At 63.3% G+C, this 27221-nt stretch overlaps 1 protein-coding gene across 2 annotated transcripts in view; it reads right to left on the minus strand.

Moving 5' to 3' along the window:
* Positions 1-27221, minus strand: part of HSPG2 (heparan sulfate proteoglycan 2) — a 41740-nt gene that overhangs the window by 851 nt on the left and 13668 nt on the right. For both annotated transcript variants that reach the window (XM_064397034.1, XM_064397033.1), the window contains 72 exons: positions 27128-27195; positions 26456-26596; positions 25471-25647; positions 25202-25381; positions 24904-25022; positions 24718-24829; positions 24526-24639; positions 24320-24447; positions 24156-24242; positions 24021-24070; positions 23850-23938; positions 23634-23774; positions 23362-23553; positions 22517-22609; positions 22353-22433; positions 22042-22272; positions 20886-20999; positions 20670-20797; positions 20504-20590; positions 19121-19347; positions 18939-19049; positions 18754-18854; positions 18284-18464; positions 17719-17778; positions 17423-17545; positions 17195-17335; positions 16196-16338; positions 15976-16111; positions 15745-15890; positions 15524-15662; positions 15294-15448; positions 15060-15198; positions 14775-14926; positions 14268-14406; positions 13999-14156; positions 13536-13674; positions 13301-13452; positions 13067-13205; positions 12835-12986; positions 12611-12749; positions 12377-12528; positions 12155-12293; positions 11921-12072; positions 11675-11813; positions 11441-11584; positions 11232-11366; positions 10598-10779; positions 10332-10524; positions 10072-10251; positions 8433-8693; positions 8002-8212; positions 7826-7923; positions 7054-7320; positions 6867-6979; positions 6638-6785; positions 6190-6306; positions 5848-5932; positions 5619-5763; positions 5446-5545; positions 5251-5360; positions 5068-5176; positions 4889-4987; positions 4112-4333; positions 3636-3868; positions 3026-3128; positions 2020-2154; positions 1338-1391; positions 1171-1246; positions 955-1033; positions 790-860; positions 609-692; positions 438-541 (listed from right to left, as the gene is read on the minus strand). In XM_064397034.1, coding sequence (XP_064253104.1) covers positions 438-541; positions 609-692; positions 790-860; positions 955-1033; positions 1171-1246; positions 1338-1391; positions 2020-2154; positions 3026-3128; positions 3636-3868; positions 4112-4333; positions 4889-4987; positions 5068-5176; positions 5251-5360; positions 5446-5545; positions 5619-5763; positions 5848-5932; positions 6190-6306; positions 6638-6785; positions 6867-6979; positions 7054-7320; positions 7826-7923; positions 8002-8212; positions 8433-8693; positions 10072-10251; positions 10332-10524; positions 10598-10779; positions 11232-11366; positions 11441-11584; positions 11675-11813; positions 11921-12072; positions 12155-12293; positions 12377-12528; positions 12611-12749; positions 12835-12986; positions 13067-13205; positions 13301-13452; positions 13536-13674; positions 13999-14156; positions 14268-14406; positions 14775-14926; positions 15060-15198; positions 15294-15448; positions 15524-15662; positions 15745-15890; positions 15976-16111; positions 16196-16338; positions 17195-17335; positions 17423-17545; positions 17719-17778; positions 18284-18464; positions 18754-18854; positions 18939-19049; positions 19121-19347; positions 20504-20590; positions 20670-20797; positions 20886-20999; positions 22042-22272; positions 22353-22433; positions 22517-22609; positions 23362-23553; positions 23634-23774; positions 23850-23938; positions 24021-24070; positions 24156-24242; positions 24320-24447; positions 24526-24639; positions 24718-24829; positions 24904-25022; positions 25202-25381; positions 25471-25647; positions 26456-26596; positions 27128-27195 — 9744 coding nt within the window. The remainder of the gene's footprint in view (positions 1-437; positions 542-608; positions 693-789; positions 861-954; positions 1034-1170; positions 1247-1337; positions 1392-2019; positions 2155-3025; positions 3129-3635; positions 3869-4111; positions 4334-4888; positions 4988-5067; positions 5177-5250; positions 5361-5445; positions 5546-5618; positions 5764-5847; positions 5933-6189; positions 6307-6637; positions 6786-6866; positions 6980-7053; positions 7321-7825; positions 7924-8001; positions 8213-8432; positions 8694-10071; positions 10252-10331; positions 10525-10597; positions 10780-11231; positions 11367-11440; positions 11585-11674; positions 11814-11920; positions 12073-12154; positions 12294-12376; positions 12529-12610; positions 12750-12834; positions 12987-13066; positions 13206-13300; positions 13453-13535; positions 13675-13998; positions 14157-14267; positions 14407-14774; positions 14927-15059; positions 15199-15293; positions 15449-15523; positions 15663-15744; positions 15891-15975; positions 16112-16195; positions 16339-17194; positions 17336-17422; positions 17546-17718; positions 17779-18283; positions 18465-18753; positions 18855-18938; positions 19050-19120; positions 19348-20503; positions 20591-20669; positions 20798-20885; positions 21000-22041; positions 22273-22352; positions 22434-22516; positions 22610-23361; positions 23554-23633; positions 23775-23849; positions 23939-24020; positions 24071-24155; positions 24243-24319; positions 24448-24525; positions 24640-24717; positions 24830-24903; positions 25023-25201; positions 25382-25470; positions 25648-26455; positions 26597-27127; positions 27196-27221) is intronic.

A 27221-nucleotide genomic window follows, 5' to 3' on the forward strand; every position in this document is an offset into this window, starting at 1 on the left:
TCCATGCCCATCCCCTGTCCCATTCTGTGTCCCACCCCATGTCCATCCCATGTCCATCCCGTGTCTCATTCTGTGTCCATGCCATATCCCACCCCATATCCATGTCCGTCCCCATGTCCATCCCATGTCCTACCCCATGTCCATCCTGTGTCCCTCCCCATGTCCATCCCGTATCCCATTCTGTGTCCATGCCATATCCCCTCCCATATCCATGTCCCTCCCCATGTCCAGCCCCTGTCCCACCCCATGTCCATCCCATGTCCCATTCTGTGTCCATGCCATATCCCACCCCACATCCGTGTCCCTCCCCATGTCCAGCCCCTGTCCCACCCCATGCCTCACCCCGTCCATCCCACATCCACCCCATGTCCATTCCATGTCCATCCCACACCCACCCTCTGTCCCCCGTGTCCCCCCGTGTCCCCAGTCCCACGTACCCACGTAGACGCTGCCCTCGGTGTTGGCCATGACGTTGGATCCGGGTGATTCCCCACTCACCGGCTCCTCTCCGTCCACCTGGAGCTGCCCACGCCGGCCCTGCCTGCGGGGCACCGTCAGCACCCGCGCCCACCCTGCCCACCCCGTGCCACCCCCAGACCCCCGCCCACCTTGTCACTGTCACCCGGTGCCACTCGCCGTCATTGACGGGGTCTTCGGAGGTGATGGTGGCCTCGCCACTGCCCAGCTGGTAGCTGTGGGGGGCAGGTGTCAGTGTGCAGGGCACCTCGGGGGGCACCCCGTGGGCTCAGGGACCCCAGTGCCACACGTCACACCCCGGTCCCCCCTCACCTGAACACCAGGTGCCCGTCCTTCAACCCGAGGCCGAGGAAATCTTTGGCTTTGCCACCCTCGCCGGGCTCCTGCGGGCGCAGCGGGGGGTGAGCAGGGGGCACCCGGACCCCCAGCCCAGGGGTCTCACAGCCCGTGCCCCCTGTGCCCTGTGCCCTGTCTCACCGCGCCGTGCCACAGCAGCAGCCCCTGGGCGCTGCGCGTCCGCAGCTCCAGCTCGATGGTCTCGGGAGCCTCGGGGGGGCTGCCAGGGGAGGGGAGTGATGGGGGCAGCACCCAAAAAGGGGGTGATGCCGTGGGGGGGAGCGCAGCACCCCAAAAACGGGGGGTGCCGTGGGGAGGGGGGTGCAGCACCCACTCGGGGTGTCCCGTGTCACTCACCCACGAGGGAAGAGGTGCCCGGGAAGGGCCAGGTAGGATCCGTCCTGGAACGCGGCGCTGAACTGCCCAGGGGCGTCTGGGGGGAGATGGGGGGTCAGGGGGGATGGCAGGAGGGGGCCCCAGCTGCATTTTGGGGGGGAAAAGGGGAAATGGGTGCAGGGACCCACCGCCGCCCCCGCTGCCCTCCTGCCAGTCCTGCTCCAGCTCTGCCAGTGCCGAGCCTGTGGGAGAAGAGGGGTAAAGGGGGGACATGTATCCCCTCAGTGTCCCCAAGTGTCCCCCCACCACGTCCCCACGTGTCTCCAGTTGCCCCAGGTATCCCCAAGTATCCCCCAAGTGTATATCCTCAACAGTGTCCCCAGGTGTCCCCCGTGTCCCCAAGTGGCTTCACTTATTCCCAGGTATTCCCCAAGCACGTGTCCCTGCCATGTCCCCAGGTGTCCTTCTGTGTCCCCAGTGGTCTCCAGGTGTCCCCAGGTGTCCCCCCCATGTCCCCTTGTGCCTCCAAATGTTGTCACGTGTCCCCATGTGTGTCCCCCTCATGTCCCCAGGTGTCCCTGTGTGACCTCCTCCACGTCCCCAGTGTCTCCTCATGTTCCCAAGTTTCCCCAGAAGTCCCAAACCATCTCCAAGTGTCCCCAGGTATTTCCAAGTATCCCCAAGTGTGTGTGTGTCCCTGGGTGTCCCTGTGTCTTTCCTCTGTCACCCCCATGTCCCTCTGTGTCTTCCAGAGTCCCCAGGTGTGTCCCCCTGCCCCTCCATGTGTTCCCCCTCGCCGTGCTGGCAGTGTCCCTGCACGCTCCCTGTGTCCCCCGGGTGTCCCCCCGTGTCCCTGTGCTGTCCCCTCACGGTGCTGGCAGCGGGCCCCGCTGTGTCCCGGGGGGCAGTGGCAGGAGCCATGGACACAGGAGCCACCGTGCAGGCAGGGCCGGGAGGGGTGACAGCCTTCGGCCTCCTCCTCCTCCTCCTCCTCGCAGCGCGGGCCTGGGGACAGTGGGACACGGTCACTGCGGGGCTGGGTCAGTGTGCATGGCACACATGGGCACGGCCCGCGGGGCACGCCGGGCACGGGTGTGTGCAGTGAGCAGGTGTGGACTGTGTGTGCAGTGAGCAGGTGTGAACTGTGTGTGTGCAAATGCACAGGAGTGTGCAGTGAGCAGGTGTGAGCAGGTGTGAACTGTGTTTGCGCACGCAAACCCACACAAAATGCACACACAATGCACACACACAGGTGCAGTGCACACATACAAATGCACACGCAGCACAAACGCGCTGCACACACACATACAGCACATACAAGTGCAGCACACGCCTGCAGTAATGCACGTGTGCAGTACATATGCGTACACGCGCAGCACACACACGCAATAATGCACACACACATACACACATGTGCAGCACACACAGAGTAATGCACACACACATACACACATGTGCAACACACACATGCAGTAATGCACATGTGCAGTACATACGCGTACACGCGCGCGCAGCACACACGCAATAATGCACACACACACACACACATGTGCAGCACAGAGTAATGCACATGCAATAACATGCACACAGACACGTGCAACACACACGCAGTAATGCACACATACACACACGTGCAGCACACACACAGAGCGCACACATGCAGCACACACATACACACGCAGTAATGCACACCCACTGCACACATGCACACACTGCACACATGCACACACACACACGCATACACACATGCAGTAATGCACACACAGCTCACACACACATGCAGTAATGCACACACATGCAGCACACACATGCAGTAATGCACACGCAGCACACACGCGTGCAAACGCCCCCAGCCCAGCCCCGTCCCCGCGCTCACCGCGGCTCCCCGGCCGGCACGGGGCGCGGTGGCCGCACGGCCGCACCCCCCGGCTGCGCAGGAACCGCTCCCGCAGCTCCAGGCGCTTCCCGCTGACGGACACCTGCGGGGACACCGCGGGGACACCGCGGGGACACGGCCACCGTCACCGCCCTCCGCCGGGGACACCGCCCGGCCGGGACACCAGCGGGGCCGGGGGGTGAGGGGCACCTCTCCAGTGAGGGGACATCAACGAGGGGACATCAACAAGGGGACATCAACAAGGGGACATCAACAAGGGGACACCAATGGCACCGCCCCCCAGCCACGGGGGTCACTTCCAACCAAGGGGACACCAAGGAGAGGCGTCACCAACCCGGTGAGGGAACTCCAACAAGGGGATGGGAAGGGAAGTCACCTCCCCAGCAACGGGGTCACCTCCCAACCAAGGGGACACCGCCAACAGGGTCATCTTCCCCAAGGGACACCAAGAGGGGTCATCCCCCCAACAAGGGGACATCAGCGGGCGTCACCTCCCTCCCCACCAAGGGGATCATGTCCCCAGTATGGGGGAATCCCCTCCCACCTGAGGGGGTCACCTGCCCCCCGAGGGGACACAAGGGGGTCTCACCTCTCCGATGCAGCCGTGGAAGGAGGCGTTGGTGGGGGGGCGCAGGGGGGGCTCGGTGCCCCCCAGGTACAGGGGGCTGCGCAGGTTGAGCCCCTGGCTCTTGCCTGGCGAGGAGCGTTTCACCGGGGCGGCATCGTCCACCACCAGTGTCCCGTCCTTGTTAACCCGTTCAGCTGTCACCCAGTGCCACTGGCCCAGGGCCACCGGCTCTGCGCTCCGCAGCACTGCCGGGCCTGTGGGGACAGGGGGTGGTGTTGGGGGGGCACTGGGGGACAACCAGGGATGCTCACAGACCTCAGATGTGCCCTGGGTGATGCTTGGGGACCAGGGTGACACCCAAGGACCCCCGTGGTGCCAGGGGACCCCACTGTGGCTCAGGGACCTCCTTCATGCCAGTGAATTCTGGTAACGCTGTGTCACCCCCTCACTCCCACGGTCCCCGGTGCCACCCGTCCACAGTGCCCTGTGCCACCAACCTGAGCCCAGCTCGTAGCGGAACTCGAGGTGGCCACCGATCATGGCCAAGGCCACGTAGTCCTCGACAGGGGCGGCTTTGCCGGCGCTGAAGAGCAGGAGCCCGTCGGGCGCCAGCGGCAGGAACTCGACCTCCAGCCGCAGCTCATGGTGCACGTTGGTGAGCGGCGGGTACGAGACGAAGGCTCCCTCCTCATCGAACGACGGCACGTTCACCACCTCACCTGCACAGCCCATCAGTGCCCAGCGTAGGACCCCACCATCCTCAGGGTGGGACCTCCAGCTCCATCTTCAGCCATCCATGGATCCATCCATGGATCCATCCATCCATCCATGGATCCATCCATCATCCATCCATCCATCCATCCATCCATCCATCCATCCATCCATCATCCATCCATCATCCCTCCATCCATGGATCCATCCATGGATCCATCCATCCATCCATCCATCCATGCATCCATCCATCCATCCATCCATCCCCAGCCTTCATCCCCCATTATGGGACCCCATCATCCATCCCCAGACTCTATCCCCAACCTCCAACCCCACAGTGGGGCCCAATGTTCAAGCCCATGATGGGACCCCAGCCTCCATCCCCATGGTCCCCATTTTCCCAACTGGTCCTTACCTCTTGCCAGTGTCCCCAAGGTGGTACCCAGCCCCATCCCATCCCCATGTCACCAGGGTGGTCCCAGCCATGTCCCCATTTCCCTGGGTGGTGCCCACCCTGTCCCCATGCCCCAGGACGGTGCCAGCTGTGTCCCTGTGCTGCTCACCCTCGGTGCACCTCTCCCCAGTCTTGCCCAGGTGGCAGCGGCAGCTGTAGCCCTGCCCGTCCGGCCTGTTGACGCAGGTGGCATCAGGCCCACACGCCTCTGTGGGGTGAGAAGCCATGAGCACCCATCCCGAAGGGACCCTGGGATGATGTCCCCATGGAGGGAGTGGTGTCACCTACCCGGGTGACAGTGCAATGCCTGTGAGTACTCGCAGTTGCTGCCGGTGAAGCCGTGGGGACATCGGCAGACGTAGGTGCCACTCTCGTCGTCCTGGCACACGCCGCCGTTCTGGGTGAGGGGTGACATGGGTGTCAGCAGTGGGCAGGGATGGGTGGGCATCACCTCTTCCCCTCCATCCTCACCTGGCACGGCCGGTCCTGGCAGGTGGGACAATTGGTGACACCGTGTGCCTGCAGGTCCATGTCCCCAAAGGCCACCTCTTCCCCTTGGATGCGGAGCTGGCGCACGCAGCCTGTAGGGTGGTGGAGACGGGCAGAACTGTCACATGATGCCCAGCACCCCCTCACCCCGGTACCCCCCCAAAACCCCTCACTCACCCATGAAACCCCGGCTGAGCCCCGTCTTTGCCACAGCGCCGATGTCGGGGTACCCGCCCAGGTACAGCTCCTCATTCAGATCCAGCCCTTGGAACTTCCCCTGCAGGCACACCAGGGTGGGCGCGAGCTCCAGCACCCTGAGGCCCACCCGACGCCGCACCCCAAAGCGGTACCTGGGAGGTGCCATTCACAGCAGGGTGCCCTTCCAGGCCCAGCGAGCCCCAGGTGAGGTTGCGGAGCAGCCGCACCGTGTGGTACTCGCCCAGCCGCAGCGCTGTGGGGTGACGGATGGTGGCCATGCCCGAACCAGCATCAAACCTGGTGTTTTGGAGGTACAAGGGGTGTGGGTGCGTGCTGGCACCCACCTCCCACATCTCCCATACACCCGCTCATAGGTCTCACCTGAACTCGGGGCGTCCACCCACCAACCCGAAGGAGATGAAGTCGGCACCGCTGTTTTTCCGCTGCCCGTTGTACAGGAGAAGCCCTGAGGGGTGGCAGGGGATCAGATGGGACAGTCCCCATCCTGAGATGGGGGACACATCCTAGGGGACCCAGAAATCCTCCCAGAACTGAGGAGAAATACCCCGTAAACTGGAGGCTCTCAGATGAACAGAGAATGGGAGATAAAGGAGGGTCAGTGGAGCATGAAGGGAGGGGAGGATGAAGGCAGAAAAGGGAGGGGGAAATGATGGAGGGGACATGAAGGAGGACACAGAGGACACTTGGGGCACACGGACTCACCATCGGCAGCATCAGGTCGGAAGGTGATGAGGATCTCAAACCTCTTGTAGGCGTCCTTGATGGTGGGCAGGGGGAGGAAGGAGCGGGGCGACTGCCCAAAATAGGGGACCACGTGCTCTGCAGGGATGGGAGGGTAAGGAGGAGCAGGGCATACCACCCCTGCCCCCATCCATCCATCCATCCATCCATCCATCCATCCATCCATCCATCATCCATCCATCCATCCATCCATCCATCCATCCATCCATCCATCCATCCATCCATCATCCATCCATCCATCCATCCATCCATCCATCCATCCATCCATCCATCCATCCATCATCCATCATCCATCCATCATCCATCCATCCATCCATCCATCCATCCATCATCCATCCATCCATCATCCATCCATCCATCCATCCATCCATCCATCCATCCATCCATCCGTCCCTCTGTCTGTCCTCACCTTGGACCTTCAGCACGTAGTAGGCTGTCTGCTGGCCGCGGTGGTTGGCAGCCACGCAGGTGTAGACGCCGGCGTCCTCGGGGCGCACGGCCGGCAGTGTCAGCACGTTCCCCTGCACCCTGGCACCCGCCGGCAGCTCCCCATCCAGCTGTGGCACAGAGGAGGGGGTCAACACCCACAAGCAGCCCCCACAACCCCTGCCATGCCCACCTCCAACCCTCTGTGGAACCTTGCTCCAGGTGATCTCCGGCACTGGGAAGCCAGATGCCAAGCACGGCAAAACAGCTGCTGATCCGAGGGACACCTCCTTCACCTCCGGCTGCCCGGCGATTTGGGGAGCGGCTGGGGACACACAGAGTTGTCACCAACCTGCAGCGACACGGTGTGCGTCCCCACCTCTGCGTGCCCGTGCTCACCTTGCACGTGGAGGATGACGTGGGACTGGACGGTGCCCACGGCGTTGGTGGCGGTGCAGCGGTACTGCCCGGCGTCCGCCCGCTCCACCTGCTCGATGGTGAGGGTGCCGGCACGGACCAGCACCCCGGGGCGGATGCGGCCCCCCACTTTGCTCCAGGTGACGTGGGGACGGGGCTCCCCCAAGCCCAGGCACTCCAGCTCCACTGTTGTCCCTGCCAGCACTGTCTGCACCGCGGTCCGGATGTTGATCAGGGCCCTGGGGAGAGCTTGGGGGACAGTGGGGATTTGGGGTGAACCCCTGGCACAGGGAGGCATTGCAGTCTGGCAGCGGAGTGGGAGACAGGGAGAAATGGGGCTCCTGATGGGATGTGGGATAATTGGGGTGGCTGTGGGAATGGGGAGAGGTCATGGGAGGTGTTGGGAGTCCTCGTGAGCATGGTGAGACATGGGGAGTACCAGGGTGGTCATGGGTGTGGGAAGAGATAGGGGGCACTGGGGTGATCATGGGTGTGGAGGGAGACTGATTGTGTTGGGGTGTCCACAGGCATGGGGACAGGTGGGGGGTATTGGGGTGTCTGTAGGCCTGAGGAGAGATTTCAGGTCACCGAAATCATGGGCATTGGGGGCTATTGGGGTGCATGTGTGTGTAGGGAAATGGAAGGTGCTCAGGTGCCCCTCCATGGGCAGACATGGGGGTCCTGGGGTGCCCTTGGTGGTGGGGGGCAGATCAGGGGGTGGGTGTGTCCCCTGGTGGTGGGGTGATGCTCCTACCCTGGACAGTGAGGGTGGCCCTGTCCTCTGCCTGCCCGCCTGGGCCACTGGCCCGGCACACGTACACGCCCTGCGCCCCCGGCGCCAGCTCCGGCATCCTGCGGGGACACAGCCAGGGTGAGGGACCCCACGGGGCACCAGCATGGGGGTCCCACCTCCCTGTCCCTGTTCTTTACCTCAGCACTCCATCCCGCACGCTGTGGGTGGGGGGCAGCTCCCCATCTTCCCTCAGCCACTCCACATGGGCACGAGGGTCCCCGGAGACAGAGCAGGCGAATTCAGCAGTGCCACCCACCCCCTTGACGAGGCTCCCTGGTGTCACTCGCACCACCAAGGGACCACCAGCGACGTCCCCACCTTCACCAGGGGAGGATGATCCACCATCACCTGGAAGGCATGCAGAGCTCCGGTGGTACCCAGGAACACCAGGGTGGGATGCAGACCCCCAGTGGTACCCAACAGCAGCACCCAGGGGGATGTGGAGCCCCAGTGGTACCCGTCAGCACCGGCATCACCTGGGCAGGATGCAGAGCTCTGAGGGCACCTGGCAGCACTGCCAGCACCCAACGTGGTGCACAAACAGTACCCGTGCCGGGGAGGGGCTCACCGTGAACAGCCACGCGGGCGAAGGCCTCGGCGGTGCCGACGCGGTTGGTGACGAGGCAGCGGTAGGTGCCGGCGTCGGCGGGCGCTGCGGGGCTGAGGCGGAGGAGGCCGGCGCGGTGGGCCACGCGCGCCGAGAGGCTGCTGTTCACCTTGTCCCAGGTGTAGTGCAGCGGGGGCGTGCCGTGGGCCAGGCACTGCACCTGCACCGCGTCACCTGCCCGCACCGCCGTGTCCTCCGGGAGGATGGTGGCATACGGAGGTGCTGCGGGATGGGGGGAGCTGTCAGCCATGAGGGGACCAGGAATGGGTCAGTGGGGCAAGGAGGGTGGTGGTGAGGGGTGTAGGGGGGTGATGGAGATGGGCGTGTGTTGTGATGGATGAGAGTTGGATGGATCCATGAGGAAGGGGTGGATAGAGGAGTGAGAGGAGATGGAGACATGGATGGGTGGGACAGCCAGGAGTGATGGATGAATCCACCAGGAAAGGAACGGATGGATGGATGGATGGATGGATGGATGGATGGATGGATGGATGGAGGGATGGATGGATGGAGGGAGGGAGGGATGGATGGATGGATGGATGGATGGATGGATGGATGGATGGATCCATCCATCCATCCATCCATCCATCCATCCATCCATCCATCCATCCATGGATGGGCAGATGGGTGGGTGGGTGGGTGGGTGGATGGCTGGGATGGTTGAGTGATGGATGAATCCACAAGGAAGAGGTAGGTATGTGGGTGGATGGATCAATGACTGGCAGAGTTAGAGAGCAGATGGTGAGTTTGGCATGTGCTGGGATGGATGAGATGGATGATGCACTAGGAAGGGATGGATGGAAGGGTGTGAGAGGAGATGGAGAGATGGGATGTGCTAAGATCAACAAGAGATGGGTGGATGCACAAGGATGAGATGCATGGAGGGGTGTGAGAGGAAACAGAGAGAGGAATGTCAGCTGGAGTGGGTGAGCAATGGATGAGTCCACCAGGAAGGGACAGATGGAGGGTGTGAGAGGAGATGGAGAGATGGACATGAGCTATGATGGATGAGGAATGGGTGAATTCACAAGGACAAAATAGACGGAAGAGTAAGGAGATGGGGACATGGGTGTGTGCTGGGATCGATGAATCCACAAGGAAAACACAGATGGAGAGGTGTGAACAGAGATGGAGAGATGGACATGAGCTCTGATGGATGAGTGATGGGTGAATCTACAAGGAAGAAACAGATGAGTAAGGAGATAGAGATGGGTGTGTGCTGGCATGAATGAGATAGATGAATCTATGAGGAAAAGATGGAAGGAGAGATTTGAACAGAGATAGAGAGATGGGGTTGAGCTGGGATGGATGAGCCATGATGAATGGATAGATTGATGGATGAGAGAGCAGAAGTGGAGAGGGACATGCACAGGGATAGGACAAGCAGGTGGACACACCCACAGGAAGGGTTGGTGGTGGAGCTTGAGAGGAGGAGGATGAGTGCTGCAATGGAGCAGGACGGTCCCACAAGGAAGGGCTGGATGTAAGGGTGGAGGTGGTGATGGAGGTGGCCACATGTGGAGGAAGGACAGGTGATGGCCACAGCAGAGGGGGCAGCAGGAGCCCAGGACACCCCAACCCCCAGCTGTCCCCTCCTTACTCTCCACATCGAGGGTGACGAAGACTTCGGTGGAACCCACGGGGCTGCTGGCATTGCAGATGTACTGGCCCGAGTCCTGCTGCGCGGCACGAGGGATGACCAGGCTGCCGTTCACCACGCGGTGCTGCCAGGGCAGGGGCGCCCGCAGCTTCGACCACTCAATCCGAGGCACTGGGTCACCTGCGACCACACCATCACCGTGGTGTCAGGTACTGCTCAGAACATCCCTTCTCCACCACCGTCCTCCAGGATCCCCGTACCTCTGGCCGTGCAGTGCAGCGTGGCGGTGTCCCCGGCCACCACGGTGACGGTGGATGGGGCGGTGACCTCGGGGGCCCCGGGGTGCTGCTGTGCTGACTCCACGCTGACATCCACCCGTGCTTGCGCCGAGCCCAGGGCACTGTGCGCCGTGCACACGTAGGTCCCGGCGTGCTCCGGCTTGGCTGGTGACAGCTGGGGGGGACAGGGTGAGGATGAGCACCAGACACTCCCAGGTGCCCCATGGTGGCCCTGGGTGCCCCCTCACCTGCAGGATGGCCTGGCTGTCCATGTGCAGCAGTGTCTGGTGCTCCACCTTCTGCCGGGAGCCCAGGCGGCTCCAACGCACCAGCGGCCGCGGCTCACCCCGGCCCAGGCACTCCAGGCTCAGGGATTTGCCCTCCTTCACTGTCACAGGGCCTGGTGGCATCACTGACACCGTGGGGGCACCTGAAGAAGGAGGAGGGCATTGGGGTGGGCATTGGGACACCACCATGAAGGGCAGCTGGAAGGTGCCTGGCTGTAGGGGCACCCATCACCCTGGGAGCATGGGAGGAAATGAGCACAAGCGGGGGAATGGGGACACAACATCTCAGGAGCTTCCAAAGCACATGGAGGAGATTTGCATGGGGATGGGGATGTCACAACTCCTGGGGCCTCTGGAAGGAGACCAGCATGGGGACATGGGCACCACCACTCCAGGAGCACCTGGAGCATGGAAAGGAGATGGGGATAGGGACACCATCACTCCAGTGGTATCTGGATGACATGGAGGACACCAGCATGGTAACAGGGAGACCACCCTGAGGGCACCTGGAGGACATGGGGATGGGGACACATGTGCCCTGGGGACACCTGGAGCACGTGGAGACAGGGACAGGGCCACCCTGGCCACCTCATACCTTGCACCACGAGGTTGACGACGCTGCTGGCCACGCCAAAGCGGTTGGAGGCCACGCAGTGGTAGGCGCCCTGGTTGCCCACATGGGCACCGGTGATGGAGATGACTGAGCCGTTGGCACTGATCTTCACATTGTCTGGGCAAGGAGGAGCCATCAGCACCAGGGCCACCCTGGGGACCATGCCAGGGCCACCCTGGGGACCGCCATACCTTGGAGGTGTTGGCCAGGCCCCATACGCCAGGTGATGTTGACGGGCCGGGCGCCATCGTGAACACGGCACTTGAAGGTGGCATCTTCACCTGGTGCCACCGCCATGCTGTGCGGGTCGATGGAGATGATGGGGCTCTGCAAACCTGTGGGGACAAAGGCACAGAGAGGCCACGAGGTCACTCACATCACCCATCTCCCCTCAGCATCCTCCCTCACCCCGTGGCCGCACTCACGGTAGCTGGAGCTGTCACGGGAGGTGACAGTGACAGACACAATGGCCTCACGGGAGACGCTGCCCGTGTCAGCCCGGCACACGTACTCTCCTGAATCGGCCACCGAGAGCTGGGACAGCCGCAGCCGGGACCCCGAAATCTGGGGACATCATAGCAGAAGGTGGGGACATCATAGCAGAAGGTGGTGGCATCGTCCAGCCACGCACAGCAGCCACCATCCCCCACGCCACTGGTGTCCCCACCTACCTGGTGCTTGGCTGGGAGGGCCCCACCGCGCTTGTACCAGGTGATGGTGGCCTGTCCCTGGCCGGCCACCACGCAGTCCAGGTCCAGAGTCTGTCCCTCGGTGACAGAGGATGCCGAGGACTCGATGCGGATGGGCGGCGTGATGCCAGTGGCTGCATGGGCAGGGTTGAGGGTGAATGGCCCCAGTGGTCCCTGACACCCGTGGGACCCTGTCCCCTGGAGGGTGGCACTCACAGCGGGAGGGGCTGTCTCCGTCATCGATGGTGACAATGAGGGATGTCTCCTGCGTGATGCCACCTGATGTCACCCGGCACACGTACTCCCCCGAGTCGGCTGCTGTCACCTGGGGGATGCGCAGGCGAGTGCCTGACACCTGCAGGGAATGGTTAAGGGACAAGTCAGCACCGTAGAGCAGGGGATGGGACAAATTCAGAGTGACCCTCCCCTGCCACCTACCTGGTGGCCAACAGGCAGGGAGCCACCACGCTTGTACCACGTCACGGTGGTGGGGCCGGACCCTGCCACCACGCAGTTGAGGTCCAGGGTCTGTCCCTCAGCGATGGCCGAGGACAAGGACTCGATGCGGAGGGGCTGGGAGATGCCAGAGGCTGGGGGATGACAGGGAAAGGGAACGTTTATCACCAAGGTGACACCTGACTGTCCCCAGGCGCTGCCCTCTCTCACACTCACTGTAATAGCTGTTGGCACTGCTGGGCACGGTGACAATGACAGATGCCTCCTGGGTGACAGTCCCCAGGGTCACCCGGCACACGTACTCCCCCGAATCAGCCACTGCCACTTGGGCAAGGCGCAGGCGGGTTCCTGACACCTGGGGACGTGACAAGTTGGGGACACATCAATATCAGATGTAGGGTTGTGGCCTGCAGGGCAAAGCCACCTCCCCCACTTCCCACCTGGCTGTTGGGGGGCAGAGCCCCCCCGCGCCGGTACCAGGTGACTTGGGGATGGCCCTGTCCTGCCACCATGCAGTTGAGGTCCAGCGTCTGTCCCTCGGTAACAGCAGCAGAGGAGGTCTCGATCCTCACTGGTGGCGTGACACCAACAGCTGGGGGTGACAGTAGGGTGCATAGGGTCACCACTCTGTCCGTACCATGTCCCCGTGTCACCCCTCACCCATCCCAGTACCGTAAGAGGAGCCAGCGCCAGTCTGGATGGTGACAATGAGGGATGTCTCATGTGTGACACTGCCTGATGTCACCCGGCACACGTACTCCCCCGAATCGGCTGCTGTCACCTGGGGGATGCGCAGGCGGGTGCCCGACACCTGGGGGGTGGCACACATGAGAATGGGCACATAAACCCCTTAACACCACCAAAAATCCCTTTTCCACCCCACAATGCTCCTCAGTGCTCCCCCACCTGGTGCTTGGCTGGGAGGCTTCCCCCGCGCTTGTACCAGGTGACAGTGGCCTGTCCCTGCCCGGCCACGATGCAGTTGAGGTCCAGGGTCTGTCCCTCGGCCACGGAGGAGGACGAGGACTCGATGCGCACCGGAGGGGTGACACCAACGGCTGCAGACAGAGACAGGGCAGTCACCCCAAGAACTGCGGCACCGTCACCCAGTCCTCAGTCACCTCCTCCCGTCCCCACTCACGGTAGGTGCTGGCACTGCTGGGCTGGATGGTCACCACGATGGAGATCTCCTTGGTGGTGGCCCCACTGGTCACCCGGCACACGTACTCGCCCGAGTCGGCCGCTGTCACCTGCAGCAGCCGCAGCCGGGAGCCAGACACCTGTGGGGAGGGGACACGGGGGTCACAGTGGCCATGTGGGCTCTGGCAAGGGGCCATCTGAGATTGCACAAGGCCACTGGAGCTTGCACAGGGCCACTCTGGGCTAGAATGAGCCATCTAGGCTTATATGGGGTCATTTGGGCTTCCTTGGGGTCACTTGGTTTTCCGTGGGGTCACTCAGGCTTCCATAGTCATGGGGCTTGCCCAGGACCAGCCCACATGCATGGGGTCATCAGGACTTGGATGGGCCACTTGGTTTTGCCCAGAGCTGTACGTCATCCCTATCTTCCCCCCTTGGTGACATCCCCCCTCTGTGTCCCCTACCTGGTGCTTGGCTGGGAGGGTTCCCCCGCGCTTGTACCAGGTGACAGTGGCCTGTGCAGGGCTGGCGATGACACAGTTGAGGTCCAGGGTCTGTCCCTCGGTCACGGGGGATGACAGGGACGAGGACTCGATGCGCAGTGGGGTCGTGCTGCCTGGGGCTGGAGTCCAAGGTGGGTTAGAGACTGCGACCACCACCATGTGTGTGACCCTCCCAGGGACACTGGGAGCAGTGCCACACCCCCACGGGTAACCTCCCTGTCCCCACTCACAGTAGGCGCTGGCACTGCTGGGCTGGATGGTCACCATGATGGAGGTTTCCTTGGTGGTGGCCCCACTGGTCACCCGGCACACGTACTCGCCCGAGTCGGCCGCTGTCACCTGCAGCAGCCGCAGCCGGGAGCCAGACACCTGCAGGGAGGGGACATGGGGGTTACTGGGGACACTTGGGCTTCCATGGGGCCACGTGGGCTTGAATGGGACCACCAGGGCTTGAATGGGGACACCTAACCTTTCATGGGCTACATGGGCTTCCATAGGTCACCTAACTTTTCATGGACCACCAGGACTTGCTGGTCTTATATGGGGTCACTTGGCCTTACAGGGGCCACCTGGGCTTCCACGGGACCATCTGCATTTGCACAGGTCACCCAGGCTTGCCCAGGGCCAGCTGGCCTTGCACGGGCCAACAGGATTTGGATGGGCCACCTAGGCTTGCCCAGAGCTGTTGGTCAACCACTTCCACCCCTTTGGTGACATCCCGTCTCTGTGTCCCCTACCTGGTGCTTGGCTGGAAGGGATCCCCCGCGCTTGTACCAGGTGACAGTGGCCTGCGCAGGGCTGGCAATGACACAGTTGAGGTCCAGGGTCTGTCCCTCGACCACGGCAGAGGACGGGGAGTCGATGCGCAGGGGAGTCGTGTTGCCCGGGGCTGGGGACAGAGACAGGACTGTGACACCAGTGACCACAGCAGGACCTCGCCAGTACGGTCACCTGAGCCATGGCTCAGTGCTGTGACACACGAGGACCTCCCGCTGGCACTGCCACCCCCTGTCCCCACTCACAGTAGGCGCTGGCACTGCTGGGCTGGATGGTCACCATGACTGCGCTCTCCTTGGTGGTGGCCCCACTGGTCACCCGGCACACGTACTCGCCCGAGTCGGCCGCTGTCACCTGCAGCAGCCGCAGCCGGGAGCCAGACACCTGTGGGGAGGGGACACAAGGGTCACCAGAGCCTTGCACGGGGCTGTGCATCAACCCCAGGCACCCTTTGCATCGTCACCCTCTGCGTCCCCCACCTGGTGCTTGGCTGGGAGGCTTCCCCCGCGCTTGTACCAGGTGACAGTGGCCTGTCCCTGCCCGGCCACGATGCAGTTGAGGTCCAGGGTCTGTCCCTCGGCCACGGTGGACGAGGATGCCTCGATCCGGACAGGGACACCTGAGGCTGGTGGTCCTGCAGGGAGGACAGAGCTGTGACCGTCTGTTGGGAACCAGCTGTGCCCTCCAGTGCTGCTGAGCCCAGTCTCACCATAGGATGAGCCTGATGCAGCCACGACGGTGACAATGACAGATGCCTCCCGGACAGCGGTCCCCAGGCTTGCCCGGCACACGTACTCCCCTGAATCAGCAGCCGTGACGTGGGGGACACGGAGCCGGGACCCTGAAACCTGCAGTTGGGGACATGCTTTGGTGTCACACAGCAGGGGACAGGGCAGCGTTTGGGGTGCTGCCTACCCTGCTGTGCCCTACCTGGTGGCCAGCAGGCAGGGAGCCCCCACGCTTGTACCACGTCACGGTGGCAGAGCTGGGTCCTGCCACCACACAGTCCAGGTCCAGGGTCTGTCCCTCGGTGATGGATGGGGACGAGGACTCGATGCGGACCGGCGGCGCCACTCCTGCAGGGAGCAAAAGGGGCGGAGGGGTGGGTTGTAGCCCCCAAAACCATCCCCGAGCACCATTGGTGTCTCCCACCCTCCTCACCTGGCACCACGGCCACCTCGATAGCGGCGCGGGCCGTGCCAGCAGCGCTGGTGCCCACGCAGAGGTAGATGCCACCATCAGCCGCCGTCACAGCCGGGATGACGAGCGTGGCGATGTCACCGTGCTCAGCGCGGGACTGTGGTATGAGGGTGGGTGTCAGTGGCACCTGTGGTGCACACACACCCCCAGGAGCACCCACGGGTGCCAGCACCCCGCTCACCTGTGGTGGCAGAGCGCTCCCCTGCTTTTCCCAGGTGATGGTGGCAGTGGGGGTCCCCGAGACCCGGCAGTAGAGCCGCACCGTGGAGCCCTCCTGCACCTCCGTCCGCTCCGGGCTCACCTGCACCTGTGGGGTGCCTGCGCCTGCGGGGAGGGGGATCAGGGCGGTGCTGGGGGCAATGGCGGGATGGGGACAACGGGGGGGACATGAGTGATGCAGACGATGAGGGTGAAGGGCACCGGGGGATGGTGGAGGTGGCGGGGGACAATGAGAGTGATGGAGATGATGAGGATGATAAGAGTGATGGGAACAATGGAATGATGGGGATGACAGAGACTATGGGGGTGATGGGGGTGTTGGGGGCAATGGGAACAATGGGAGCAATGGGAACAGTGGGGTGGACAGAGATGATGCAGATGATGAGGATGATAAGGGTGATGGTATCAAAGGAATGATGAGGGATGATGGGATGATGGAAATGAGGGGACAACGGGGGATGAGGGGGAAGAAGAGAACAGTGGGGACAATGAGAGTGACAGGGATGGTGGGGACAATGAATGGTGTGAATGGGAGGTGACAGAGACAATGGTAGTCATGATGGGATGATGGGGACAAAGGGGATGATGAGATGATGGAATGGTGGGGATGAGGGGGATGGACAATAGGAGATGACAGGGATGATGAGGGTTACAGGGATGATGAAGATGACAGGGATGATGCTCACCACGGAGACAATGGAGATGGACAATGGGGATGATGGGGAACGACACAGATGATGGGAGCAAGAGGGGTGACAGGGCCAATGGGAACAAGAGGAGTGATGTACATGGCAGCAGTGATGGGAATGATTGGGGTAATGGGGATGATGGGAATGATGGGGATGGGGGTGATGGGGACAATGGGGTGAGAGGACGATAGAGATGATGGGGATGATGGGGAAATGGGGTGACTGATGATGAAGATAACGGGGATGAAAGGGACGAGGGTGATGCTGCTCACCTTGCACATGGAGGAAGGCGCGTGCCGTGTGCTGCCCGGCGCTGCTCCGTGCCCGGCACTCGTAGTGCCCGGCGTCAGCGGGCTCGACCGCGGCCAAACGCAGCGTGCCACCCTGAACCACAGCCTGTGGCGGCAGCGCACCTGCAGGGACACGGCCTGCCGTCACCCCTGCTCGCCGTGTCCCCCCACCCGGTCCCGGTGTCCCCCCCGTCCCCAGCGGGCACCTACCGAGCCACTCAAGGGTGGGCTGGGGGCTGCCGGTGACCACGCAGCGGAACTCGGCCGGCTGCCCCGGTGCCACGCTCAGCTGCGCCGGCTCCACGGTGGCGGTGGGGGCGCTGGCGGTGCCAGCTGCAGTGAGACCCGGGGTGGGCTTAGGGCTCGCCAGGCCCCCCGGTGCTGTCCCCAGGCGGTGGGAAGCGGGGGTGGCGTGGCACAGCCAGCAGCAGGGTGCACGTGGAGCCCCGGCATGCAGCGGGTGGGGGGAGCATGCGGACCCCCAGGAGCCTGCCCTGGTGACTTACCCGGTCTGTGCCCCTCCATGAACTCAACGGGTCCATAGAACATCTGAGTCTTTGAGGCAGCTGCAGGAGGGAGTGGGTCTCAGGGGAGTGTGCCCATCACCTTGGAGTCCAGGCACCAAACCTGCCCACCACCCTGGTGTACAGGCACCAAACCTACCCATCATTTGGCATGTAGGTACCAAAACTGCCCATTGCCCCAGTGTCGTGGCACCAAGTGTGCCCACCACTCCATTGTCTGGGCATTCAATGTCCCCATCACCCCAGCACCTGGGCACTGTCACCACAGAGCCAGGGTGGTGAGCGTGCCCATCACCTGAAGGACTGGGCACCAAGCAAACCCATCAGCCTGGCATCCAGGCATTGACTGTGTCCGTCACCCTGGCATCTGGGCATCAACCTCCAGACAGCAAGCGTGTACATCAAACCCAGCATCTGGGGGCCAAGTGTGACCACCACACCTTGCCTTGGCACTGCGTGTGCCCATCACCCTGCTGTCTGGGCAGTCAATGTGCCCATCACCCTGGTGCTGCCCATCACCACGGGGTGAGCCAGTGTGGGGGCTCACCCTGGACGTAGAGCGTGGCCGTGCCCTGGTCCATGTCCAGCATGTTGGAGCCGGTGCAGACGTAGACCCCGGCGTCCTGGGGCCGCACGTTGCGCAGCGTCAGGATCCCGTTGAAGTCCATGGCGCCTGCCGGCAGCGTCCCGTGGTTCTGCCGTGTCCACACCAGCGTGTAGGCAGGAGACTGGGGGGACACAGGTGGGGAGGCCGCTGGGATGATGGGCACATGGTGGGGGACATGCCCAGCTGTGCACCCATGGGGGAGAGGTGGCACCCAGGGATGTCCCACTGAGCTACGTAAGGACCCAAGCGGGCTTGGGGGGTTCCTGTGCTCCGGGTGTCCCCATGAGCACATCCTCGGGTGTCCCTTTGCTCTGTAGGACCAGCTGGGCACCCAGGGGCACCTCCACACCCTGAATGTCCCTGCACACACCCTGCAGCACCCCTGCCATGCTGTGCCCTCTTCCCCTCACCTTGCTCTTGGCGGTGCAGACGAAGGTGACATCGGCGCCGGGCTGCACCCGCTGCACCCGCTTCTCCTCCACGGTGACAGTGATGGGCTTGTCGGGGGTCTCTGCGCCCGCACAGAGAGGTGAGACTCGCTCCCGCTCCTGCCTCCCCTCCGTGCATGTCCCCCCTCTCGGTGACAAGGACCTACCGGTGACAATGATCTCGGCGCGGCTGGCGTTGCTGTGCCGGAGGTTGCGGCAGGAGCAGACGTAGACGCCGGCTTCAGAGGGCTGGATGTTGGGGAAGTGCAGCTCCTCACCTGGGGGGACAGGCAGGTGACACCCCACACCCTGGGCACACCCCGATGTCCCCCCCGGAGCCACCCAGTACCTTGGCGGCGGCTCTGGGCGCCCTCGGGCAGGGGCCGCCCGTCCTCTCGCACCCAGTGGTAGTAGAGCGGCGGGTCCCCGGTGGCGTGGCAGCGCAGGGTGACAGCGCTGCCCTGCGACACCGCCGTGCGCTGGGGGTGCACACGCACGGCCAGCGCCGGGGGCGGCCCCGCGGGGACACAGCCCTGCCCCCGCACTGTGGGGTCACCCGTGTAACCGGGGACGCAGCTGCGGGGAACAACGGGGACACCGGGTTTGGGGGAGCCCAGTGGGGTGCAAATGGCAGGAGGTGTATCGGGGTGGGTGGGCTGGGGTGTGTATGGGGATGAGCATTCTGGGGTACACAGGGTGGGTATAGTGGGGTGAGCACACCATGGTGAGTACATAGCAGGGTGGTGACTGTGTCAAGGAGGGTATAAGGGTGGGCACTTTGGGGTGTCTCCACTGGGGTGAGGCCATCAGGGTAGGTGCACTGTGCATTGTGGTGCTTATGTCAGGCTGAGCCCTTTAGGTTTGGGGGAGCCTAGTGGGGTGCAAATGGCAGGAAGTATATTGGGGTGTGTGGGCTGGGGTGGGTGCTGTGGGGTGTGTTTGGGGATGAGCATTCTGGGGTACACAGGGTGGGTATAGTGGGGTGAGCACACCATGGTGAGTACATCAGGATGAGTATAGCGGGGTGGTGACTGTGTCAAGGCGGGTATAAGGGTGGGCACTTTGGGGTGTCTCCACTGGGGTGAGGCCATCAGGGTAGGTGCACTGTGCATTGGGGTGCTTATGTCAGGCTGAGCCCTTCAGGATGCAAAATCTGGGGTGAGCTCATAAGGGTGAGTACCTTGGGAGGGTGAAGCAGGGGAACATTGGGGTGGCTATATTGGGGTGAGTGTATTAGGGTGGGTATATTGGGAAGCACTTTGGGGTGGGTGTGTAAGGGGAAGGCCATTGGGGTGGGTATATCTGGGTGGATCAGTTGGGGTGAGCATATTGGGGTGCCTATGTTGGGGTGAGTACACAGATACTCTTCAGGATGCATGCATTGGGGTGAGCACATTGGGTGGGTACGGTAGGATTACATTGGGGTGGGTAATGTGGGTGGACAAATGGGAGTGAGCCCATCAGGGTACGTGAAGGTGAGACAATGCAGGTGGCTTTTGGGGATAGGTATACAAGGGTGACTCAGTCAGGGTGGGGTTTTGGGGTGGGTATATGGGGGTGAACCCATCAGGGCAGGTATACCAGAGTGGGTAAAAGGGGGTGAGCCCATGGAGGGGGTTTTTGGAGGGGTATATTGAGGTTGTTTCTGGCGAGGGGTATATTGGGATGGGGTTTGGGGGTGAGCCCATGGGGTGGGTTTTTGGGGCAGGTTTCGGGGTGCCAGCAGCCTCACCGCTCGCAGTACTGCCCGGTGTAGCCTGGCTCGCAGGCGGTGCAGCGGTACCCGCCGCCTCCCAGGCTCTCACAGGTCCTGGAAAACCTGGGGGACAGAGCAAGGTGAGGGCACGTGCCTTCCCTGGCAGCCAGCCCAGCACCCCCCGCCCAGCGCAGGCACCCACTGGTTCTCGGGGTACGGGAGGGGACAGGCGCAGGGCTGGCAGTCCTCGGGGGTCCCGGCGGTGGCGTCCCCGTAGAAGCCGGGGGCACACTGGTCACAGAAGTCCCCTGCCGTGTTGTGCAGGCATCCCTGGGGGATAGTGGGGGCACAGATTGGGGGTGTCAGGGCTGGGCTAACAGCACGGCTCCCCCAGAAGGTTCGGAAGGTGGGGCCTTACGGAGCAGGCGCCGCTCTCGGGGTGGCAGCTCTCGGAGTGGCCGTTGCACTCGCACAGCTCGCAGTGCCCCAGGTACAGCCCCCCGCCGGTGCGCGTGTACCCGGGGGCACAGTCCTGCGGGGAGGGACAGCGCTGGCACCCCCTCAGCCTGGGCAAGGCGCCAGGCAGGGGTGAGGAGGGGGCTTGGGGGACAGGTGGGTGGTGGTGTGGGTGCTAGGGGGTGGCGAAGAGGATGGGGGTGATGGGAGCAATGCTGGGGGGAGGATGGGGGAGTGATGGCGATGATGGGGGGATGCTGATGGGATGATGGAGAGTGGTGGGATCAATCCTCCCTACTGAAGGGAGATTTGAGGGGTGATGGGGGTGATACTGAAGGAGGATTGAGGGGTGATGGGGGGTGATGGGGGTGATACTGAAGGAGGATTGAGGGGTGATGGGGGGTGATGGGGGTGATACTGAAGGGAGGATTGAGGGGTGATGGGGGTGATACTGAGGTGATGGGTGGTCGGGGACAGATGGATGATGATGGGTGGGCTTGGGGGTTTGATGGAGGGTGCTGGGGGTGATGCTGGGTGGGAATATTTAGGGGTGATGCTGGGGATGATGGGGAGGTTCATGTGGGGTCTGGGGGGTGACGATGGGCGTGTTATGGGGCTGATGGGGGAGTGATTGGGGGGTGCTGGGGGTACTGGGGGGATGCTGGGGGCTGATGGGCAACGATGGGACTGCTGGTGATGATGATGGTACAGTGATGGAGGCATGATGGGGGAAGTGCTGGGGGTGATGGAAGGTGATGAGGGGGTGGTACTGCAGGGAGAATGGAGGGGTCACAGGGGTGAGGGTGGCGGGGATGGTTTGATAGGGGATGAGAGGGTGGAGAGATGATGATGGGGGGATGATGATGCGGGGTGATGATGGGGGATGCTGGAGGGATGATGCAATGCTGGGGGCGTGATGGGGGGATGGAGGGTGATATCAGCCATGGTTGGGGGATGCTGGGGTTGATGATGGGGACAATGATGAAAAGAGTGATGGTGGTGATGGAGGATCACCCTGGACTGGTGGTGAGATGCTGGGGGGTGATGAGGAGATACTGGGGAGGAGGGCAGGGAGGTGATGGGGGTGTTGGGGTGACACGGGGAGGGGCTGGGCTCACCTGGCAGGACAGCCCGTGGTATCCGGGGGGACAGCGACACTCCTCCACCTCGGGGGCTGGGGGCAAGCCGGGCTGGGGGGGCACGGCCGTGTCCATGGCCACGTCGGCGATGGCGGCGGCGGCCGTGCTGGTGGAGTAGGTGGCTCGGATGAGGATCTCATCCAGGTCGGCCAGCGCCATCAGCAGGTGCTCCCGCGTCGCCGGCTGCCCGTCTGGCCGCTGCCAGTATTGCTGCAGGAACGGGGGGTTAGCGGGGCACACGCTGTGGGACAGGGGGACAGCAGGGACAGAGGCTGCCCAACACCTCCTACCTCCCGGAAAACGATCTCGAAGGCCTGGGGGGTCCGTGGGGTCAGGTCAGGCTGGTAGGCCACCAGCGTGATGTCATTGCCCTGGGGACAAGGGGCACAAGGGGGTCAGGGGGTCCTGGTGTCACCCGCTGTGTCCCTGTCCCACCCCAGCCACGCCCCCTTACTGTGATCTGGACGTCGGCGTCGGGCAGGGGGGCTCCCTGTCCCCCCGGGGTGTAGGTCAGGGTGTAGCGCAGCCGACCGCCGTAGGAGCCCACCTGCACCGGGATGGGATCATGGGATCATGGGATCAGGGGATTGTGGGATCAGGGGATTGTGGGATCAGGGGATCATGGGATCGATGGAATGGGATGGGATCAATGGGATGGGATGGGATGGGATGGGATGGGATGGGATGGGATGGGATGGGATGGGATGGGATGGGATGGGATGGGATGGGATGGGATGGGATGGGATGGGATGGGATGGGATGGGATGGGAAGGACAAATGGAAGAGGATGGGCATGATGGGGACAGTGATGGGCATGGGGAAGGTGATGAGATGAAATAGGGAAAATAGGGATGAGGAAGAGGAGAAGGAAAAGCAAAAGGGGAAAGTGGAAGGGGAAAAGGGAAGGGGGAAAGAAAGAAGATAGGGATGAGGAAGGGAAGCGGATGGGGAGGGGAGGGGAGGGGAGGGGAGGGGAGGGGAGGGGAGGGGAGGGGAGGGGATGGGAAAGAGGAGAAAGAAAATAATGGGGATGATGATGGGGACAGGGGATGGCACAGAGTAGGGATGAAAAAGGCAAAAATTATGAGAAAAGGGGAAAAGGGAATGGAGAAGGGGCAAAGGGGAAAAAGACAAAGTGAAAATAGGAAAAAGGGAAGGGAAAGGGGAAAAGTAAGAAGAAAAAGGAGAAGGGCAGAGGCAAGGAGGCTGTGCCCCCCCAGACAGTGGCCAGGGTGCCCATGGGGAGGGGGTGCAGCCCCTGGTGGGGCATTCCCATGGCTCCCAGGGGTCACCCGTTACCTTGTCCCCCTGGTAGGGAGGTGGCAGCTGCCAGTAGTAGGAGTCAGGGGGCAGCTCCCCGAAGCGCTCGTAGGTCAGGTGGGGCTGGGGGTGCCCCGGCTGCACCCCAAAGCCGCTGCTGACGCGGGTGCTGCGCTGGCGGTTCACCAGGGCGAACCCCTGGGCATCTCCCGGGGCAAAGGACGTCCGGATCTGCGGGATCGAGGGGTGAGAGGGGTCTGGGACAGCTGGGGACACCCTGGGGACGTGTGGGGACAAGAGGGAACACTCACGGTGCCACGGGCGAAGGCAGTGCTGGTGCAGTGCTGAACGATGCCCATGCAGAAGCAGGGCAGGCACCCAGCTGGCTCATCCCCGCTCAGGTGGAAGTGGTGGGGACGGCACGTGGCGCAGTGGGGACCCTCCACGTTGGCCTGGTGGGGGGAGACAGCGTGGTGACATTGCCCTGTCACCCTTCCTGGGGTTGGGGACACACACACAAGACTCACCTTGCAGTGGCACTGCCCGTTGGCATCGCAGCCCTCGCCGGTGCTGCCTCGTGGGTCACACTGGCATTGTGCGCCGGGGACACCAGGCACTGAGGGGGGACACAGTCAGCCACAACCCCCCTCGGTGCCACCGCAGGGGCCACCACTTTGTCCCTGCCCTGTGACACTCACCTCGGCATGGCTCTCCCCGCAGCGGGTCCCCCACGTACCCGGGCAAGCACCTGCAGAGGGACAAATCCAAACGAGGCAGTGAGGGGAGTGTTCACCCCAAAACCACCCCCTGCCCCACCCCAGCGTCCCTGTCACCTCTCACAGAGGCGCCCGCTGTGCCCTGGGGCACAGGCACTGCACGTGGGCTGCCCGTCCGTGTCCTCGAAGCAGATCTTTGTCACCCTGCGGAGGGGACAAAGGCACAGGTGACACCCAGTCATTGTCCTCAGGGATGGGACTGACCAGGGAATGGCACCTACTGGGTGTCCCCATGGGGTCCGTGGCAAGGACAGGGCTGGCAGTCGCCCGGGGTGCCCCGGGTGGCATCGCCGTAGTAGCCAGGTTGGCACTTGTCACACTGGGGACCGTCTGTGTGGTCCCGGCAGCCCTGTAAACAAAGGGGGTGATGGCATCGCTGTCCCTGCCGTGGGGGCCCCGGGAAGTCCCCTGGGTGTCCCCAGCTGACCTGGCAGACGCCGGTGTCAGGGTGGCACTCGCTGGCATGGCCGTGGCACTGGCACGGCTCGCAGGTGCCCAGGTAGAGCCCGGCGCTGCTGCGGGTGTAGCCGGTGTCACAGTCCTAGAGGGGACAGTGGCAGTGGGGTGGGACACGGCTCAGCATCCCCACAGTGGCAGTGAGGGGACCTGAGGGTCTCACCTGGCACGAGGCCCCGCGGTACCCGGGGGGGCAGGCACAATCCTCCACCTCCAGCGCGGGCGGGCGGCCGGTGGCGTGTGGCACTGCCACGTCCAGAGTGACATCGGCCAGGCTGCGGGGCCAGAGGGGGGTCAGCGCTGCCCTGCCACCCTGCTGTGTCCCCTCCTGGCTCCACCAGGGGCTCACCTGCTCTCCTCTGGCTGCTCCGAGTAGGACGCCCGGATCATGAGCAGGTCCACGTCGGCCAGGGCCATCAGGAGGTGCTCGCGGGTGGCATCGTGCCCGTCTGCGCGGCGCCAGGCGCCCTGTGCCACACCAGGGTGACATGGGGGTGCCATCCCCACTGCACCCAGCCCAGCCCGTGGGGCATCCGGGGTGACCTCCCCATGGCAGCCAGCCTGACCCTGGGGCCCCCAGACCAGCCCCCCAGTGTGCCCCCCTCCACGACCCCTCTCGCTGGGTGTCACACAGGGACCCCTCTCACCTCACGGATGGGCACAGTGACAGTGGTGGGGACACCGGCGGGGGGGGTGACGCTCGAGAAGTGCTCCAGGAGGATCCCATTGCCCTGGAGCAGGACGTCAGGGTGCCGGGGGGGCAGGGGAGCGCCAGCCGGGGCCCGGTGTGTCACCGTGTACCGCAGCTCCCCGCCGTACGCCGTCACCTGTGGGGACATTCAGCATGGCTCGGGGCCAGCCGCGCCCCGAAGCGGGCGGTGGGGACACGGAGGTGTCCCCGGGGCGGCGGTGTCACCTTGTCCCCGGTGAAGGGTGCAGGCAGCACCCAGTAGAGCACTCCCCGGGGCAGCTCCCGGAAGGCGTCGAAGCGCAGCTCCCGCGGGGACGCGAAGTGTGGCACGGCCCCCGGCAGCCGCGAGCCCGACAGGTTGGCCAGGGGCAGCGGCGCCGAGTCCTCAGAGCTCAGCAGCACCTGGGAGAGGGATTCTGCTGGGCCTGCCATGGCATGGCACTACATGGCACAGCAGGACACTACGTGACATTACACAGCGCTACGTGGCATCACTTGGCACAGCATGGCCCTATATGACACGACAAGGCACGACATGTGTGTTGTATGACATGTACCACACAGCATGGGTGACATGACATTATGGTACAGCCTGGCACAATGTGGTGCTACATGGCACCACATGGCATGGCACAGTGTAACACCACAGACTGTGCCATGGCATGGTGACATGTATCGTGACAGTACATGGCATGGCATGGCATGGCATGGCATGGCATGGCACCACACGGCACGACACAACGTATGATGGCACATCGCTGCACGACACAGCAAGACATGGCACAACATGGCATGGCATGACATAGTATAGTCCATCATGGCATGGCATGGCATGGCACTACTATGGCATGGCATGGCATATCAAGACAATGACAAGACCTGGCATGGAATGGCATGGCACATCAAGACAATGACAGGACATGGCATGCCATGGAATGTCACATCAAGACAATGACGAGACATGGCATGGCATGGCATGGCACATCAAGACAATGAAAAGACATGGCATGGAGTGGCATAGGAAGGCATGGCATGGCATAGCACATCAAGACAATGACAAGACATGCCATGGAATGTCACATCAAGACAATGACGAGACATGGCATGGAATGGCATAGGAAGGCATGGAATGGCACGGCACATCAAGACAATGCCAAGGCATGGCACGCCATGGCCCGGGGTGTCCCGGCCTGTCCCGTGCCGCGGGTACCTGGTGGCGGTGCCAGGCGGAGCTGGCGCAGGAGCGGGACAGCCCCATGCAGAAGCAGGGCAGGCAGCCCGCGGGGTTGGCAGCGCTCAGGTGGAAGGTGCCCGCGGCGCAGGAGTCGCAGAGCCGGCCACGGACGTTGGGCTGGGGGCACAGGGCGGGCAGGGGTGAGCAGGGCAAGGGGTGGGGTGGAGAGACTGGGTACCTCAGGGAGCAGCTGGGTGCCATGGGGGGTCAGACTGAGTGTTATGGGGGATGGGACTGGGTCACACTGGGGAGGGATTGGGTGCCATGGGGGGGTTGTCATTGGTGCTGGGGGGGTTGGACTGGGCACCCCCTGGGTGTTATGGGCGATTGGAGAGGGTCCTGCTGGGGGGTTGGGCTGGGTGCCATGGGGCAGGGGGTGAGATTGGTGGTGGGTGGATTGGCTGGCACCCCAGGGATTGAACTGGGTGCTACGGGGGTGGGACTCGGTACTGTGGGAGGGTGGGACTGGTTGTCTCAGGGGATCTGGACTGGGTGCCATGGGGCAGAGGTAGGAGGAGTGCTGGGGCAGGGACCGGGTACCTGGGACCAGGCTGGTGCAGTGGGGGATGGCAACACCCAGACCCCCATTGCCCCCCTGCTGTACCCACCAGTATTGCCCCACTGTCCCCCCAAGCCCCCTGCCCTCACCTTGCAGCGACAAGTGCCACCCGCCTCGTCCTGGCCCCCGCGGGCATCACACTTGACGAGCTCCTGGCCTGCAGAGACTGAGGGTGAGGGTGGG

The sequence above is a fragment of the Passer domesticus genome, chromosome 22, assembly GCF_036417665.1.
Source record: "Passer domesticus isolate bPasDom1 chromosome 22, bPasDom1.hap1, whole genome shotgun sequence".
Lineage (NCBI taxonomy): Eukaryota > Metazoa > Chordata > Aves > Passeriformes > Passeridae > Passer > Passer domesticus.